The sequence below is a fragment of the Myxocyprinus asiaticus genome, chromosome 49 (assembly GCF_019703515.2).
Source record: "Myxocyprinus asiaticus isolate MX2 ecotype Aquarium Trade chromosome 49, UBuf_Myxa_2, whole genome shotgun sequence".
In the NCBI taxonomy this organism is placed as follows: Eukaryota; Metazoa; Chordata; class Actinopteri; order Cypriniformes; family Catostomidae; genus Myxocyprinus; species Myxocyprinus asiaticus.
In genome coordinates, this window is record NC_059392.1 from 13509292 (window position 1) to 13521471 (window position 12180).

The window sequence follows — 12180 nt, forward strand, 5'->3', positions numbered from 1 at the left end:
TGTAAGTAGAAGCGTTTGCGTTCACATACTCACATAGCGTAAATATGTAGGGCTTTAAAATTAAATGTTCGTCAATAGTTTTTACAGCGTTGTTGCATTGCAAAGTGTGTCGGATTGCAATTCATAGCATCACAAGTAAACGTTGGATTTTTAGCTTGTTTTCCTACTACAAGCTGAAAATGCAATGTGTACTTGTGTTGCCTTACAAATTGGGATCTGATACACCTGACATCGAGCTTGTGCAAGTGAAGTGTTTGCTTTCAAATACTCACGTAGCATATATTTCAAGCTTTATGAGTGGCAATCAACATACTTTGCAATGCAACAACTCTGTAAAGAACCGTGGAAGAACACTTATTTTTAAGGCCCAAAATATACTACACTATGTGAGTATGTCAACGCAAATGCTTCTACTTACATAATCTCAATGAAATTTCGGTCCTTAAAAATAAATGTTCTTCAACGGTTCTATACAGCGTATGTATGTTGGATTGAAATTCATAACGTAACACAAGTACCTACATGCTGAAAATGCAACATGTACTTGTGTTGCGTTACAAATTGCAATCGCGTGACATAGAGCTTGTGTAAGTGTTTGCGTTTACATACTCGCATAAAGTATATTTCGGGGCTTAAAATTAAACCTTCTTCAATGGTTCTCTATAACACATTCAGCAAAAAAACTTTATTTAACAAGAACCATTTTCACTGTATAGGTTTCTACGTTGTCTTTTTGGTTCTTTTGAGACTTGATGTTACATTGTAGGTTTTTCAGATCAGTATTGGTTCTACTGAGGAGCGGCAAAGTCCACCAGGGTTCTTTAGGGTTAAAGCACTAGTACATGGTTTTCTGAAGAACTAGAGAATAATTTTTTTTCTTCATGGAACTTAAAAAGGTTCTTCAACCAAACAACCAAACAAACAACCAAAGCTAAGTTGTTTACGAAGGCTTACTTTGATGGAAGAATGAGCGTAGAGCATGTCCTCCAGACTGAAGTGGCAACAGCGGTTCAAGTGCTCCTTGCAAAAGTCCTGGATGAGCTGCAGGTTGTACAAACTGTCTGCAAGTGACATGGTCTCCTTCAAGCAAATGTCTGTAAATCAGAGAAGATTCAAAGTTCTACACTAATCAGCCTACTAAGCACTGAGGCAGCTAAACTAGCCTTTTTAAAAGATTCTGTAAGGGCTCAACCAATCACAAAGTAGGCAACCATTAATGAACCATTAATCATGGAGTCTTGTGATAAGTCCAGGTTAGCTTTTGGAGATAAATCTTATTGCTTCCACCATTTCTAGTATGAACTAGTTCTAGTATGAACCCCTTCATCACTGTGATTAGATTAAAACTGAGTTCAGACAGAGAGATAAATGTCACAAAAGACTTCTGCTAAACTATTGTATTTACTGAGTATCTGATTTCAGAGATAATCATCTGAATATCTGAACTATTATTAATGAAATCCTCTCAGTGTTTCTATTATGTACCCTTAGTACCTTACTTCCTGTTGACCTTTTCTGCCCTCATACATGTTGGCTCTCGTTCTCTCCTCATTTCAGGCTTGTCTTATTATGACACTGATTAACACATTATATTCTCTGGATGCAGCCCTTTTTACAGTTGAATGCCAATTTGCATATTTAAGTATGAAACATATACAGTGTACTGCACTAGAACTGGTCAAGTATGTACTTTTAAGTATGAAACAAGCCTGTCGATCAGTATTCAGACATTTAATGTCATAAAATGGCATCTTACAGAAGAGGTAGACCGATTAATCGGTTTTACGATTAATCGGTGCCGATAGTTGCTTTTTGGAAATGTATGCCAATAGTTGAAGACAGATTTAAAAAATATATATTATTATCCCCCTATGTTCATCTGTGGTCGGCGCTGGAAGATTCTACAGTGAGAAATGCATATTTTGCACCAAGATTTATGCCCCAAATCTTCATTTTTTTGGTTAAACAATAAATTGCACCTGCATCACTGTAGCCTCTATGTCTGTGCGCATTATAGTAAGAAAAGACTTAGAATTTTTTTTTTTTACATTCTATACATTTATTTTTAAAACTATCGCTCGATTAACGGTTATCGGCATTTTCCACCACCTTAGTTATCGTATCGGCAAAATACGACAAGAGGTTGCGGACAATACTAGTTAAAAAGCATGCATGGATCCGTACTTTAAAAATCCAACATAAATAGTACAACATTTGGGTGTCTTTCACATACTGTTTTCAATGTACTATGATTTGGGACCCACTAATCCTAAAATAACATGCTATATAGGACAGGAAATGTACAAATTGCATTATTTTGTGCAAATACACAGGAATGAGAGGAGTTTGGCAGGTGTATGTACCCCCCAGGCCGATGATAGAGGGGCAGAAGAAGTGAAGTAGGGCGGTGAGGGCACAGCCATCTGTGCTGTCCTTCAGCAGGTTGTCCACCGGGGGGATCCAGGGCACCATCTTGGGCAGAACCTGCTCCTTTCTATAACGTGCCTAGGGTAAACAGACAGACATAATTTATTTGGTGGGGTAAAACTCATGTCTGATTATCTATGGACATTTGACATTGCATTTAGTAGATTCTGCTAGCTCATTCCACAGTTATGTTTCTTAAGCATGTGGAAAACCCTATAAACATATGATACAAGATGACATTTAACAAACTGCGCTGAAAAATTACTGGAACAAAGGCATGCAATGGGAACTTCAACTAATGGAAATTAACTAATACCATGGATGGTAACTAAAATCATTATTATACTCAAATATATATATTTTTATTTCAAAAGATCCAAGTCTGTTCCTTGCAGAAAAACATAGCTTAAACCAGCCTAAGATGGTTTGCTGGCCTTTGCTAGTTTAAGATGGTCTATATGGTCTTCGAGACCGGCCAAGCTGGAGTTTAGCTTGTTTAACTGATCGGCCGGCTGGTTTCCCACCCAAAAACCTCTTAAAACCATCCAAATGGGCCAGCCAGCTTGGTCAGGATGGGAGACCAGCTAACCACCTTAGGCTGCTTTAAGTAGCTTTTTTCTGCAGAGTTATTATAATGTATAGCTAGTCACCGGAGACGAAAACTGACAGTTTCTTGCGTGATTGCTAATGAAACTGAAGACAATAAGAACATGTTGTCATGGAAACAAAAATGATGAGATGGAAGTGGGGATGAAATAAGTCACTGCATAGAATCACACTTACAGGAACCAGCTTCATATACCACTTGGTTGGAGACTTCAGCCAGTAAAAGAGTGAATGAGAGAGAGAAGAGAGAGTAATCACATCAGTGGCAGAGCTAATTTAACACAATCAGTTGTCTTAGTCCCATTTCAGATTAAAAGCGGCAATCCTCGCTCTATTGGGAAAGAGATAAACACTAAACACTTAGCGATATATATATATATATATATATATATATATATATATATATATATATATACACACACACAGTATATATACACTACCGGTCAAAAGTTTTGAAACACTTACTCATTCTTTATTATAATTTTTTTTTCACATTTTAGAATAAGTCATCAAAACTATGGAATAACATAAATGGAACTATGGGAATTATGTTGTGACTAAACAAAATCCAAAATAAATCAAAACTGTGTTTTATTTTAGCATCTTCAAAGTAGTCACCCTTTGCCTAGAATTTGCAGACATGTACTCTTGACATTTTCTCAACCAACTTCTTGAGGTATCACCCTGGGATGCTTTTTAAACAGTATTGAAGCAGTTCCCATCTATGTTGGGCACTTATTGGCTGCTTTTCTTTATTATTTGGTCCAAGTCATCAATTTCAAAAACTTTTTTTTTTTAAATACAATTTTAGTTTTATAATGAAATAAATTAATATGTTGGCACAATTATATTTTTGTCTACAAAACTTATTTCAAACATTTAAGCATACGCCTTCAGATCAAAAGATTTTTAAGATCATGAGAAACATTTCAGTCAAGTGTTTCAAAACGTTTGACCGGTAGTGTATATATATATATATATATATATATATATATATATATATATATATATATATATATATATATATATATATAATAATTCAGATAATTATAACTTTTTTGTGGCAGACAAATAAAGCATTGACAATCAGACAGTACAAAAACTGGCTTTAGAAGGTAATATTTTGATTATTTCCATTTCATTGAACATAAGCCTTTCATTGGCCTACCGTGCAACAGTGATCCATTTTTGCAATTTAATTCATCAGTCTGTCTGAAATACTGTAGATTTATTATAAGGGCTTTTCTAAGGATGCGTCAATGTACATATGCATCAAACAGACGCTTTTGAAGCATCTTACTTTGGTTGCGTCGCTTCATAAACAGCATTTTAAGGTCGCTGTTTCAAGTAAAACGTAGTTTGAAACTTAGAAAAACATGTCTAGAGATTCCTGCATTCGGAATTGCACTCTGTCCAGCTGTGTTTGAACGCAAGAATGCATCCTCATCTTGTGCTGTTGCTGGTGTAAAGCAAGCCCAAGGGTCATGTCTAGAAGGGATCCCTCTCTCGTCAATCTCACAAGATTCTTACACGGCATTAATTTCAAGTCACACAGCAACAAGGAGCACTCGTAAAAGATTATTTTAAATTGTCTGTTTTGATGAACAGTCAGTTTTGATGATCTATTCCATCTCTAAAATAATTATTTCACACAATAAATTTGATAACTTTAGCTCTATGTCTTACATTCTCTAGACATTCTCTGTCTTAGGTCAGTTAGGATCACTATTTTAAGAATGTAAAATGTCAGAATAATAGTAGAAAGTATGATTTATTTCAGCTTTTATTTCTTTCATCACATTCCCAGTGGGTCAGAAGTTTACATACACTTTGTTAGTATTTGGTAGCATTGCCTTTAAATTGTTTAACTTGGGTCAAACATTTTGGGTAGCCTTCCACAAGCTTCTCACAATAAGTTGCTGGAATTTTGGCTCATTCATCCAGACAGAACTGGTGTAACTGAGTCAGGTTTGTAGGCCTCCTTGCTCGCACACAGTTTTTCAGTTCTGCCCACACATTTTCTATCGAATTGAGGTCAGGGCTTTGTGATGTCCACTCCAATACCTTGACTTTGTTGTCCTTAAGCCATTTTTCCACAACTTTGGAGGTATGCTTGGGGTCACTGTCCATTTGGAAGATCCATTTGCGACGAGCTTTAATTTCCTGGTTGATGTCTTGAGATATTGCTTCAATGTATCCACATAATTTTCCTTCCTCATGATGCCATTAATTTTGTGAAGTGCACCAGTCCCTCCTGCAGCAAAATACCCCCACAACATGATGCTGCCACCCCCATGCTTCACAGTAGGGATGGTGTTCTAGACTTGCAAGCCTCACCCTTTTTCCTCCAAACATAACGATGGTCATTATGGCCAAACAGTTACATTTTTGTTTCATCAGACGAGAGTACGTTTCTCCATAAAGTAAGATCTTTGTCCCCATGTGCACTTGCAAACTGTAGTCTTTTCAGGTTATGTTAATATAGGACTCGTTTTACTGTGGATATAGATAATTGTCTACCTGTTTACTCCAGCATCTTCACAAGGTCCTTTGCTGTTGTTCTGGGATTGATTAGCACTTTTCGCACCAAACTACTTTCATCTCTAGGAGACAGAATTAATCTCCTTCCTGAGTGGTAGGATGGCTGCTTGGTCCCATGGTGTTTATACTTGCGTACTATTGTTTATACAGATGAACGTGGTACCTTCAGGCATTTGGAAATTGCCCCCAAGGATGAACCAGACTTGTGGAGGTCCACAATTTTTTTTCTGAGGTCTTCTTTTGATTTTCCCATGATGTCAAGAGGCACTGAGTTTGAAGGTAGCCCTTAAAATACATCCACAGGTACACCTCCAATTCAGTACACCTCCTATCAGAAGCTAATTGGCTAATTGCCTAAAGGTTTGACATAATTTTCTGGAATTTTCCAAGCTGCTTAAAGGCACAGTTAACTCAGTGTATGTAAACTTCTGACCCACTGGAATTGTGATATAGTCAATTAAAAGTGAAACAATCTGTCTGTAAACAACTGTTGGAAAAATTACTTGTGTCATGTACAAAGTAGATGTCCTAAACAACTTGCCAAAACTATTGTTTGCTAATATTAAATCTGTGGAGTGGTTAAAAAATGAGTTTTAATGACTTCAACCTAAGTGTACGTAAACTTCTGACTTCAACTGTATATCGAGTTGGGACACATTTGTTTGCATTTGCGTTGCAGCTGCAGAACACAAACAAAATCTCCACAAGATTTGTTTTACATTTTCTAGTTCTAAAAGAGATAAACGTCTTTAAACAGCAGCTAGTTTTTTTCAACACAAACTCTTTTTAATTCATGAATTAATATTAATGTCAATTAAGTCACAATAACAGAATCTAAGATTTAAAGTAATATGTGTCTTAACATGAACTTATGTCAAAATATTACTGTTTCCAAGAAACATGGGATGCGATATGAGATTTCAAGACGACAACAGGATTTCTTAATAATAATAATAATAAGGCAGAGGCTAGCTGAACTAAGTGTAAATAGCAACATCTTTGCACTAAGTGCAAACAGTGTTAGACAGAAACTATTTGCCCCTAATTAAATACTAACATGGCATCAATGCAGTGTGTTTATTTAGAGTCCCACAGACACCCTGCACCAACCTATCACTGTGAGGAAATCAACCTTTATATTCATGATTTATTAATATAAGTAGGATTAGAAACACACAGAAAAAGCACATTCACACCGTCTTATCACACTAGTGACAAATCCATTGCAGAGACACTCAAGGAGCAGTTTGTCTTTCATTTCTGTTTCCATCAGACTATTTCAGTTCGAATAGCCACACTATGTGACAGGTATTTATACCTAGTGCAAACAGTCACTCTATGAAAATGATAATAATAATAATAATGTTATATTATTGATATTATTGAAGTTTCTAATGCTTTCCATCATTAATATGTTGAGATGTGAGCAAAAAAGCACAGGCGAGAGCATCTTAACAGAATGCGCATGCACGAGAAGTTGACGAGAGAGGGATCCCTTCTAGACTTGACCAAGCCCAAGACTGGTTTGTTCTCTGTACAGTTGCGCATTGTCTATACAGCTTTTGCAGTTTCGCTGACTGCCCCCTGGAGAAAGCATGTGGTACTTCATGCTTGAATTGCTCTGATGGTAGGAACATTCCTTATTACAGTTCAGGGACATGATTAATTGCGTAAATTTTTTAACACATAATTTTTATTTCATTAATCGCACTGAATTTGCGTGTAATATCGACAACCCATATATATATATATATATATATATATATATATATATATATATATATATATACAGGTGCATCTCAATAAATTAGAATGTCATGGAAAAGTTCATTTATTTCAGTAATTCAACTCAAACTGTGAAACTCGTGTATTAAATAAATTCAATGCACACAGACTGAAGTAGTTTAAGTCTTTGGTTCTTTTAATTGTGATGATTTTGGCTCACATTTAACAAAAACCCACCAATTCACTATCTCAAAAAATTAGAATACATCATAAGACCAATAAAAAAAACATTTTTAGTGAATTGTTGGCCTTCTGGAAAGTATGTTCATTGACTGTATATGTACTCAATACTTGGTAGGGGCTCCTTTTGCTTTAATTACTGCCTCAATTCGGCGTGGCATGGAGGTGATCAGTTTGTGGCACTGCTGAGGTGGTATGGAAGCCCAGGTTTCTTTGACAGTGGCCTTCAGCTCATCTGCATTTTTTGGTCTCTTGTTTCTCATTTTCCTCTTGACAATACCCCATAGATTCTCTATGGGGTTCAGGTCTGGTGAGTTTGCTGGCCAGTCAAGCACACCAACACCATGGTCATTTAACCAACTTTTAGTGCTTTTGGAAGTGTGGGCAGGTGCCAAATCCTGCTGGAAAATGAAATCAGCATCTTTAAAAAGCTGGTCAGCAGAAGGAAGCATGAAGTGCTCCAAAATTTCTTGGTAAAGGGTGCAGTGACTTTGGTTTTCAAAAAACACAATGGACCAACACCAGCAGATGACACTGCACCCCAAATCATCACAGACTGTGGAAACCTAACACTGGACTTCAAGCAACTTGGGCTATGAGCTTCTCCACCCTTCCTCCAGACTCTAGGACCTTGGTTTCCAAATGAAATACAAAACTTGCTCTCATCTGAAAGAGGACTTTGGACCACTGGGCATCAGTTCTTCTTCTCCTTAGCCCAGGTAAGACGCCTCTGACGTTGTCTGTGGTTCAGAAGTGGCTTAACAAGAGGAATACGACAACTGTAGCCAAATTCCTTGACACGTCTGTGTGTGGTGGCTCTTGATGCCTTGACCCCAGCCTCAGTCCATTCCTTGTGAAGTTCACCCAAATTCTTGAATCGATTTTGCTTGACAATCCTCATAAGGCTGCGGTTCTCTCGGTTGGTTGTGCATCTTTTTCTTCCACACTTTTTCCTTCCACTCAACTTTCTGTTAACATGCTTGGATACAGCACTCTGTGAACAGCCAGCTTCTTTGGCAATGAATGTTTGTGGCTTACCCTCCTTGTGAAGGGTGTCAATGATTGTCTTCTGGACAACTGCCAGATCAGCAGTCTTCCCCATGATTGTGTAGCCTAGTGAACCAAACTGAGAGACCATTTTGAAGGCTCAGGAAACCTTTGCAGGTGTTTTGAGTTGATTAGCTGATTGGCATGTCACCATATTCTAATTTTTTGAGATAGTGAATTGGTGGGTTTTTGTTAAATGTGAGCCAAAATCATCACAATTAAAAGAACCAAAGACTTAAACTACTTCAGTCTGTGTGCATTGAATTTATTTAATACACGAGTTTCACAATTTGAGTTGAATTACTAAAATAAATGAACTTTTCCACGACATTCTAATTTATCGAGATGCACCTGTATATACATATATATATATATATATATATATATATATATATATATATATAGTAAAGCTGTCAGAATTAACGTGTTAACGCATGAGATTAATTAAAAAGTTTCACATGTTAATTTTTCTTAATTGCAATTAATGCATTTACAGTTAATAGAGCATAAACACTTGTGTGAAGGGCGGAACCTTTGTAATGTGTCCGCCTGGAGTCATTACACTGATGCACACTTCACAAACACAGACACAGTGCCAGAGCCCTTCTAATAAGATCAGCCTACAAGCTTAGCATAAAATAGCATAACGCGGCGGTCCCATTGACATGTCAGCAAGAGTTTTTCATGGTGAGTTAAAAGCTTGACGCCGGCTTTGACGCGCTGACGTGAATCATGAATGCAGCTTCACGATTGCTGTACCAAAGTGGATAGTCAGAGTCTACTGGCAGATTAATACAGTGGAGGATGAGAGTTTAAGAGATTTAATGCCCATTGCAATGAATATACAACCTATGGGGAAACTAGTTCTTTCAATTAGTCGAACTCCCACTTAGACTTTGGGAAACGTTTAATGTTACTCGAATTGGTGTTATTTTAGTGCATTTCTTATGGAAGGCTTTGTTTGGAAAATGTTAATGAAGCATTATATTGGAGGTCACGTGACGCCATGCAAGAAGCAGACGTGTGAGCGACGAGCTCTGCACACTTTGCTAATTTTTTATCATTTTTAATTTATAATCTGGTGAAATTCGATACACCCAGTTACACATTTGCTCTTTGAGGTAAAACATGGCAAAGAAGTCAAAATCCTCGGGCTCTGGAGACATTAAAAGACACTTACGTGTTCAGGATAAAAGTCCCGACAGGCCTACAGACCGGGGACTCGATTTAGATGGCGCGGCGGGAGAGGAGATCCAGCGTCAGTTGTCCAACATGTCCGTGATGCTGACAAAGGTTCTTGCTGACTTGGAGGATCTCACTGTAATACGTCGATCAATTACGGCGATGGAAATAAAATTCTCGGAGTTAGTTACAAGAGTGGCAGATGCTGAGAAACGAATCGATTATTTAGAGTCTTCGGAGAGGGAATCATCCGCTAATCCACCCGCGACCAAAGTTGAGTCCCTGCTTGCAGATCTGCTGAGCGAGACAGGCCCCGATCAATCCTGGCCAGATTTCTGAAATCATCCGATAAAGATCTTGTGTTGCGCCAGGCGAAGAGCAAAGGAAAGCTTTCTTGGAAGAATCATAATATTTTCTTGTTCCCGGACTTTGCGAGTTCGACAAGAGAGAAATGCGATCGGTTCAGGGAATGCAAGAAACTCTTGCATCAATGTAAGATCACTTTTGCATTAATGTTTCCGGCCAAGCTGAGAATAGAAGCGAAGGACGGTCGCAAAGTATTTACATGTCCCAATCAGGCAATGTCTTTTATAAAATCAATGGGTGAGTAAACCATCAGATGTTTCTCATGTGAGTGGATCGACTCGCTGTACTTAATCTGGCTTTTGAGGAAGCTGGGCGTCATTTTGGTTTCTTTCAGCGTTGGCTCCACCTAGCGGCTGGAGTTTGTTTTGTGAATAACACTTTTCCTTAAAGAAACTTTTGCATTGACGGAAGATCACTTTTACATTGAAGTTCCCGGCCAGTTTGACAGTGGACACTACGGATGACCGCAAAATATCTACATGCTGCTCACACAAAGGATGTCTTTTATAAAATTAACGGACTGAGTAAGTCATGGTATATACTTTTATGCGGCCTCCGAGTGAATTGACTTGATCATCCGGGGAACCGGGATGCCGGATTTGTTTCTTTTTGCATTGGTTCCGCCTAGCGGCTGGAGTATGTTCTGTTGAATAACACTCCTTTGGAACAGCTGGGGATTAATCTTTCGTTCTTCGTGCTTATGCCTCCTGCTGGCTGGAGTTTGTTTTGTTGAGTATTTTTACAGGACACTGGAATGATTACGTCATCTGCTGAACTCATAACAGCTGGCTCACTGATCATTCATTTGTCTGTCCAAGGAATCTGAACAGTTTTATATCGGCTTGAATTTGTTTTGTGGAGGAACACACCTTTGAGACATTTCTGTGAATTAATCTACATGTTCTTTGTGTTCATTCTGCCTATTGACTGGGGTTTATTTTACAAAGTATTTTCTGTTATGTAATTTTGCCTCACAAATTTGTGAGGCAAAATTGTGCATTCCAATGGCAAAGTTGTCGTGGGGGCCCGTGGGCGTTCATGGACCTTTTGAATTTAGAGGGATCGTCGCCGGTTGGCGCTGTCACACGCGGGGTTAATGCGCACGTTTTTCTTTTTTCTGTTTGTTTTGTTCAGGGGGAAGTTTGGGGTTTGATTGTTTCACTAATGGGGAATGTGGTCTGTATTATTTTATTTTTGACACACAATTTATTTTTTCTACTATATCAAAATGTATGTTGTTAAAATGAGTGGATTGTCTCTCTCCACATGGAATGTAAATGGGTTGGGGCACCCCATAAAAAGAAGGAAGGTTATTACTTTTCTTAAATGTAAGAAATATGATATAGTGAAGAAACGCATCTTTCCCCGCAGGAAGCTGAAAAATTTGGGAAGAATAAGAATATCTTATTGTGGAAGATTACATGTTTTTTTTTGTGCTGGCTCAAGTAAGAAAAAAAATCAAAAAATCAAAATCACTTTTATTGTCACACAGCCATATACACAAGTGCAATAGTATGTGAAATTCTTGGGTGCAGTTCCGATCAACATAGCAGTCGTGACAGTGATGAGACATATACCAATTTACAATAACATCAAATTAACACAGCACAATTTAAAGTCTAATATACACATAATTACACACAACAAAATATACAAATAATAACATACACTGTACAGTATACAATACGCACAATATAGATACACATTATTCAATAAAAAAAAGTATATATAGTAGTATATATAGAATGTACAGTAGGTTGAACTGTATTGACATTCAGGCTGTCGGTTGATAGTAAGTTGTTAAGCGAGAATATATATAATAATAATATAATTTATGACAGTCCGGTGTGAGATATAAGAGTAAGAGTAATAAAGTGCAGTGCTGATGTATTTTGATCGTGGGAGATCAAGAGTTCAAAAGTTTGATTGCTTGGGGGAAGAAGCTGTCATGGAGTCGGCTGGTTCGGGTCATGATGATTTGCGGTTATGGGCTGTGCTATTGCCGTACCAGGTGGAGATGCAGCCAGTCAGGATGCTCTCTACAGT

The 12180-nt window shown here is 37.7% G+C and overlaps 1 protein-coding gene across 6 annotated transcripts in view; it reads right to left on the reverse strand.

Moving 5' to 3' along the window:
- The window catches only part of LOC127438472 (calmodulin-regulated spectrin-associated protein 2-like), a 92820-nt gene that overhangs the window by 22461 nt on the left and 58179 nt on the right, over positions 1-12180 (reverse strand). For 4 of the 6 annotated variants that reach the window (XM_051694088.1, XM_051694087.1, XM_051694086.1 and 1 more), the window contains exons 5-7: positions 3211-3243; positions 2364-2505; positions 955-1094 (exon numbers count right to left, since the gene is read on the reverse strand). In XM_051694088.1, coding sequence (XP_051550048.1) covers positions 955-1094; positions 2364-2505; positions 3211-3243 — 315 coding nt within the window. The remainder of the gene's footprint in view (positions 1-954; positions 1095-2363; positions 2506-3210; positions 3244-12180) is intronic. The other 2 variants (XM_051694090.1, XM_051694089.1) reach the window with 1 other exon arrangement.